Source organism: Montipora capricornis, chromosome 10 (genome assembly GCF_036669925.1).
Source record: "Montipora capricornis isolate CH-2021 chromosome 10, ASM3666992v2, whole genome shotgun sequence".
Classification (NCBI taxonomy): domain Eukaryota; kingdom Metazoa; phylum Cnidaria; class Anthozoa; order Scleractinia; family Acroporidae; genus Montipora; species Montipora capricornis.
The window spans coordinates 48,037,722-48,045,221 of NC_090892.1; the positions used below are offsets into that span (position 1 = coordinate 48,037,722).

The 7,500-nt window shown below is 39.5% G+C and overlaps 1 protein-coding gene across 1 annotated transcript in view; it reads left to right on the forward strand.

Annotated features, from left to right (window-relative positions):
• Positions 1–7,500, forward strand: part of LOC138019306 (T-cell immunomodulatory protein-like) — a 25,521-nt gene that overhangs the window by 11,840 nt on the left and 6,181 nt on the right. Inside the window, exons 9-14 of the mRNA XM_068866052.1 lie at positions 1,961–2,055; positions 3,001–3,103; positions 4,159–4,219; positions 5,348–5,447; positions 5,754–5,810; positions 6,417–6,540. Of these exons, the coding sequence (XP_068722153.1) occupies positions 1,961–2,055; positions 3,001–3,103; positions 4,159–4,219; positions 5,348–5,447; positions 5,754–5,810; positions 6,417–6,540 (540 nt within the window). The remainder of the gene's footprint in view (positions 1–1,960; positions 2,056–3,000; positions 3,104–4,158; positions 4,220–5,347; positions 5,448–5,753; positions 5,811–6,416; positions 6,541–7,500) is intronic.

Consider the following 7,500-nt stretch of genomic DNA (forward strand, 5'->3'; position numbering starts at 1 on the left):
AAAACAAACGATCAATTTATATAAATTATTTCCATCAAATGGTAAGAGTAAATCGTTTCAGTAGCTTCTATACTGCTAACAAAATTTAGCCACATTTCAAGCCACGTTTATTAGCGCATAACAGTGAAAGTCGTCTATATATGGCTTGAAATTGATTTTATCAAACAAGTTGATAAAGGTCGAATAACCACTGTGAATAGATTTGGAAAGCTGACGTTTCGAGTGTTAGCCCTTCATCGGAGGAAAATTAAAATTAAAGAAAATTAAGTTTTCTTGCTCCAATATACCGTAATAATATTTTGCACTACTTGACTGAGATTTCCGTATGAAGCGAATGTCACCAAGACCAATATTTATATACCCGAAGATCCCACTTGAAGTCCTCCTTGGTAAAATGACAGACCCGAACAGACAATATAGCAGTCAGGTTTTCACGTTTGAGGAATCCATCCACATTTTATTTTCACCACCCAACTATTCTTTAAATGTAATTTCCGGTGTAAGCTTTGGTCTTTTTTTATTTTTATATGTGTTCTTAAGTCTAGACATAGACCCTATGCAAAAATGGCTGCCTTTAAATTATTCTTTTGTTCATATTCAAAATAGCCCAACTAACCTCGTTCGGGATAACAAATTCTTCAGAATAATTGTTCATGATGTGAAAAAGCCTTGCTACGTGTATTGAGCAACACAAGGTTGCTGCCTAACGGTTGCCTGGGGCGCCTTATTTGCGAGCGCGGGCGACCAAATTCCTAAACAAGTAGCCCGAACGGGAGCCTTACTTGATTCAACCTCACTTTCTTGTCAATGTGATCCCAGCTGGAATTAATTAATTCTGGGCTCTTGAAAAAATGGCTTGGGCTACTAACTTTTAATGTTGGAAGCCCCAAGGGCTCCCGGAAAAAATTCTAAGGCAGCAGCCTTGCAACATCTGAAAGTTTCGTCGGCTTATTCCGAATTAAACGCTTCCCCGCGCGAAAGCAAACAAATACGTTTGCTGGAGCATCGAAGACGGTTGTCGCTGAAGGAAGAAATTTAAAAAAGCAGGCTTGTCGAGTATTTCTTTGTCGCATGTTCAAGGTTTTTGTCTTGTTTATATCTGCTCTGGCTGATTTTTGCTGCCTAGTCTGATTGACTAGAAAATCTATAAGTATTAAGTGACTTGAGTTTCTGTCGCACTGATGGCCTACTTGGCCTACTGCCTATTTAACCACAAGACCGTTTACCATAGTTCATCTTACATTTGAATTTCTCGAAGCAGAAAGGTCACACAACATTGAAAAAGTGATCGGGGATCGAAGAGCTTGGTAAGGTCGAACACGTTTGTTGACTATTGCTATGTCATAACACGTCATATCCAAGATGGCACTCTCCAAGTCACGAAAGAGGCAACTTGAAAGTGCTCTTGTCACATTTTAACAGGGAATTGGACAAAATGGCAATTATTTTCGAATTCCTGGGGAAACGTTTTCGTAATTTAGAGAAACTTTTTCTAGACCGTACTCTCCCTTTGAGTCTGCCTCAATGAACCCACAGCTTCTCTCGGAAACCTCATTTTTATATACATGTCAAACCTCTTTTGTGTTCATGTGTATACAATTATTCATATACCTTAATTTTCCAAGGATATGATGATAACAAAAGTGGGGTTGATACTGTACTTTCATTTGCAACCCATTCATATGGTTACAGCTTTATACATGTAGTAGACTTCGTACAGCTGTATCTTCAAGTTATGATAAGCAATTGTCAGCATTTGATGTAAGATTCTTTGCTATTGTATCTTCATGTTGATGTTCTGTTTTGTGCTTATAGAACCTTGTGTACTTGTAAGGTGGATTTTTAAAATATTTATTCTGTATTCTTGTTAGGGAAATTACTCACCACGACAAAAAAATAATGATGTGCCCTTTGTTTACCAGGCAACATGTAGCCTTATTCTTGTACATTTTTTTTTTAGATGGAGATGGAGCTCTTGATCTCTTGTTGCCTGTTTGCACTACTGAAGACTGTTCAGAGAGTCACCTTTATATTTATTCTTGGACAAGTAACCAGGTTGATCAATACTGTCCAGTATCCATTTTACACTGGCAGTAACTGTTGTTGGTTTTTGTCACTCATCCTCAGTTTTTTTTAACACATTCTGAGAGTAACAACCTCTGACAAGTTCTGATATACATGTACATCTGTAATGCATGAATCAGCGGCTTGCCCCTGGGGAACCCATGGGGACCCAAGGACATTTGTTGAGATTTACTATATATTTTTCTGTGAGGGGACCCGTCTGGGGGAACATCACTTTTGTTCATTGAAAGGTCACACCAAGGGGCCATACCCTGGGAATTTGTAATACGAGGTTAGCGATCTTCACTTTCAGCTATTCCAGAGTTTATCTGAACTCTGAAAACTCCCTTTTGTGGTGGCGTTTGTCTGTAATGAGTGTAAAATATGCCAGTGTTCAAGACTTGGAACTGCGATGGATAACTGAGGAGGGGAAAAAATGCAAACATTAAAATTTTACATGCTACTACTGCAAGGATCTTTAGTGTGATGTTAAACTGATCTGTGAGTAATGTATGATATACATCCTTTTGTTGCCCCCATTGTGTGGTCCGAATTGCACTGCCCTATACCCACGAGTATTTGACAAGGTTTGTTTGGGCATTGGAAGAAATCTTTCAGGGTCCCCAGGGGGTCCACCCCTCGTGCAAACGGCACGATTCATGCATAATGTACAGTCCTAGTGAGGGTCATAATTCTGATTGTTGATAACCACAACCATTTCAAAATTCTGAAATTGCACACACAAGTAGATGCCTGGTGTACCCATGATTTACCAACCAAGCCAGAGGTCTTTATTTTTGGACCGTCCTCACTCTGAAAGAATCATAGTGTCTTGGAATAAGAACCCAATAAGATGGTTTTTTGTTAGAAATCAAATGTATGGAACTTTTCAATTGCGAATAACAGTTTAGTAATGGAAGTAATAATCCTTTTTAGTGGACCAAGATGTTGTCCAATGAAGGACATAAAGTAAAGTGGCAATTCATTACACCAACCAGCCAGACTTCATCTTTGTTCCCACTTATGACCATTAGGACAGGTAAATAAATGCACATGTCTTTGACTTAAGATTCTTTGCATGATCGTTAATGATAATAATAATTAATAATTATTATTGCACAGCATGTTCTGGGCTCAAAGAGGTTTCAGGTAGCCTGTAATTCTTGCACTCTGTGAGTTTAGTCTTAAGCATTGCTTATGGCATACCACGCAATGGGATTCACGCATCAAAATGTAATGCAACACAACTGGTAATTTACTTTAAGGTGGTGCTGTACTGATGACATTTCGGAGGCATGTAATAAAACCTGATATCAAGTACTATAAAAACACAAACACTAATTTGTGCTAAATGTGCATGGTTTGGGAAATAAGGATGGTGTGCATGTGGTAATGTTCATGCCTCCCACCTGAGCTCATGCATGAGCTGAAATTTGTTGATCTCAATCTTATTGCGAGGGTTTTCGTCTGGGTTTTCCGGTTTTCCTCCCACAGCAAAATCTACTCCCAGCTTGTTCTATCTGGCTTTGGTTCTGTGCTTGATGGTCAAGCATGGGTTGTGTTCTGGGGGCAAGCACCTATCTGGTAGTGCAGCTCCATGGGCCTGAACTTCTCTGACTGCAAGAAATGGCCATTAGCAAGTCAGATATTAGGGACCTTTAGATTCTAGGGCGAGGACGAGAACGAGGACGAGATTTGACTGCCCGGTTTTAGCGAAAATTCTGAGAAGATTCATAACCCGGACGATTAATCTTACTCTTTGTTAGCAGTGTAGGTTCCTCAGTTATTTTTATTGCTGGTAACTTAACCTTTTTTGCTGATCGAAAAATGCCAAACTGCTACCGTGTTGTTGACTTGTTTTGATACGACGACACTCTTGCAAAACCTCGTACTAAAATGACGACGGTATCACGTTTTTCCCGCCAAAATGACGCTGGTTTGGCGCGCGCGCTCACTGTTGTCTTATGAGAAAATCTCGTACTCGTAAGTCGTTCTGGTACTAGAATCTAAAGCTCTCTAGTATATGTAACACAAAGCACGTATGGTTGAAGAGTTTTCTTTCTTGTTTGTTAAATATTGATATTTGTGTTTTAGGTGACTATAACATGGATGGTTTTTACGATGGGCTAGTAGTGTTAAACGTCACTGCTCCACGGTGAGTCCAAGGTGTCCTGCTCTGAAAGATGTTGTGTTCTGTCGTTACGTTGACTGTTTCATTAGCCCTGAAAAGCCCCTATGGGGAGTGGTCAATAATGATAATAAATGATGATGATGATAATAATAAATATATTTATAGAGCGTCATATCCACTAACTGCACTATGGCGCTTCACAATACTATGTTAAAATGATAATTAAACAGAGATTACATGAATTTCCAAAATAATCATTACAAAAAATCTTTTTTAAAAAGGTAGGTCAATTAAAGTATGTATTGTATATATTGTATTGTATTACACCCTTTGAATAATTGGCTGAAATATTGCAATAGCAATAAGTTTTACAGTGTTACAAAATATTTGTTTTGTTACAGGGAGGTTTCGGATTTATTAGTATAATGTTATCCAGATATCGGTAGCGTTAATTGTGCAACGGAGTGTAGTAGTGCTGTGGTGATAATGGGGAGATTTAATTAGGTTGTGTTATGACACATGCTCATTGCCCACCATAGTAACAACTATTCACGTAATCAACATCTTGCCTGGAAGTCATGACACTTCACATTTGGCTGTTATTTGAATGCTCGCGGTTGGAGATATGGAACGACTATTCAGTACTGACATAACATGTACTTGTTTAAGGCGGATTTCACGTGCACATTGATCAATTTAATTGAGATGCAAAGTTAACTAAACAGCGGGATGCATTTTAAGCTAAGGCACTTGCCGATCATTATTTTTTCAATCAACCGTGGACGCATACACATGTACAGACCACTGAGAAAATTCTCGTAAAAACCCCTTAAAAAGGCAATGTGCATGTAACATTTCATATGAATTTGTTAAATTTTCGTGTTCTTAAGGGTCCTCCATAAGTTTTGTCATCATGGGAAAATCTTCCGTCGTAGTTTTGCCACGACTTTTTCCCATCTTGGATAATCAGCCTTGATTAAGAGAACTGGGGAAAAACGGGATAGAGCACCTCCTGCATAGCACATGTATGTCTTCGAGTATAAAGTTGTTACAGGGTTTGTGTGTGCCTTGAAAGCGCTTATGCTTCTTTAAAGCCTCTTAATGGTTTGAGATTGACCATTTTTAAGGAAATGAAGTTTTTTTCTTTCGCAGGAGTGGCAGGCCCCACTTGCAAATTGCTGTACCGTTAGAAAATGTACCTTGTTCAGATGACATCTGTTTTAATGGACGCACCTTTAAAGTTCACTGGGATGTATGTATTTGCTTATTTCTTGTTTTACAAATCTCCAATTTTCCATGAATCCTCATTATACCTTGGTTACTCGCGATGTTTTTCGGCCACGGGACGACAACCGGAAGTGAACGTTTCGCATGCCAGGAGATAATTGCCAAGGACTCTCTCTCTCCCGCTCCCGGTGACAATATCGAAGTTTGAATATCCATGATTAATCTTCCTAAACTCAAGAAGTTTTCCTTAAAACAACGATGATGATGATATAGTTCGTTCCAGATTCCTCCATTCCTACTGTTCTGTGCTGTTTTTTAAATTTTATTTTAGGTTTTATCGACCATAGACAACGCAGTGTTAGCCACTTTTTTCGACCTTTATGAAAATGTAAGTGAACGTAATTTCATTTCTCATGTGAAGATAAAGAAACCCTTTTTACATGTATTTATATAAAGATGTTTCGGCCAGGATACGCTCTATTTTTGTCCCGTCTTTAGCGATCTCTTCTCATGACACTTTGCCTCTCCCGCTGTAAACGATTCATCCAGCGTCGCAAGTTATGGTTTGCCTCCAAGAAATCTCACGCTTCTTTTGTGTTTCTTCAGTCGCCTCTTTTATCCCTTTCTGTGTACACTGTGTTTATTCACATCGTAAAATATGTAAATTGTGCCCCAAACATTAAACAAATTTATGTCAACTCCAATTACTGAACTTTAACGTAAATTGTTAATAACCCAGCATTGATCATAATTAACTCAATCCTAAGTTGTATGAAAACATGCCGCAAGTATATTTTTATCTTCACTGCAGCAGTGTGTACTACAAACGTAACAATTGCGACTGGTAATGACCAAAATTATCATTGATAAGATAGTTATTTCATACTTAGTCTGATTTCGGCACTCGTTCTGCCTTCCTCTTTCCCCCTCCCTTCCCTTTTAGGGCTTGCTACGCAGGCTACTTGATTTGTCCTCGACACTTCTTTCTCTTCAGGGTATTATTGGCTTCTTGGTAGTGACAGAATCGTTCAGAACCGATGACTCCAAAGCTCCAAAATATCGCATTCATGCAATGCAAAATACATTGTACACCGATTCCAGCTTTCTCAAAGTTATCGGTAAGACAATGTGATATGACTTGTAACACTCCATCACTCCAGTAATTGCGGAGCTCCGCGGGCCGAAGGCGCGTGCGCGGAGCACCATGGGTAAGAAAATATGGTAGCCCATCTTTGCGACAAAGTTTGGTTTTGGTCATCGTACGACCGCCCGTTCGTCCACCCGTCCATGTATGCCAATGTGAAACACTGTGGTGCAACCCGCGTTTTTTGGCGGGAACATCTTTGATATTGGAAATCAAATCCGTGGTATGGTTAATTAACACCAGTCAAAACAAGGTATCCGCTGACCAGTACACCTGACCATATCGCGGGCTCAAGTTTAAGCTCATTGAGGTCTGCTGTTTTTAAGTTGACCGCTGGCCAGGTACTGGTTTTTTTATTGGCTCGCAGGCTCAAGCCAGGTAAACTTTGTGTAAGAATAAATAATACGAGAGCTCGGTTTTAGGCTTGGCTAAATCTATATATTATTAAGTTCGTACTAGCGGAGAACAACACTCGAAAGGAAAGTTAAGGATGCTGTGGAAATCAAGATCAGACTCCCATCTCTCAACAGGGACGAGGGGCATCTATGATGCCGTACTCTTGATTCAAAGGACCGCTCTCCGCGAGTGGTTTCATATCTTAGTGCTTTGTAACCACTCGCATTCGATCAGACCAATGAAGGCTGTACGTTTCGGCCGAAATATTTCGATCCAAATCGATCTAAATCTGTACTTTTCAGTTATATTTTCTGTACATCGTGTCACCAGAACGTGAAATGAACTTTTTCTCTTCTAACATTGTCACAGTTAATCGGAGCTCATAAGTCTCCCGAAAACGACTGTTAGATCTGGTGATTTGCGTCTCTGGGCGGTAACGTCAAGTCGAATGCCTTGAGAATAAGTGTCATAAGGAACGAAGCCTAAAATAATCATAGTTGAATTCAACAAAGCGAGTTCTAATGAGAAAACGTGCTTC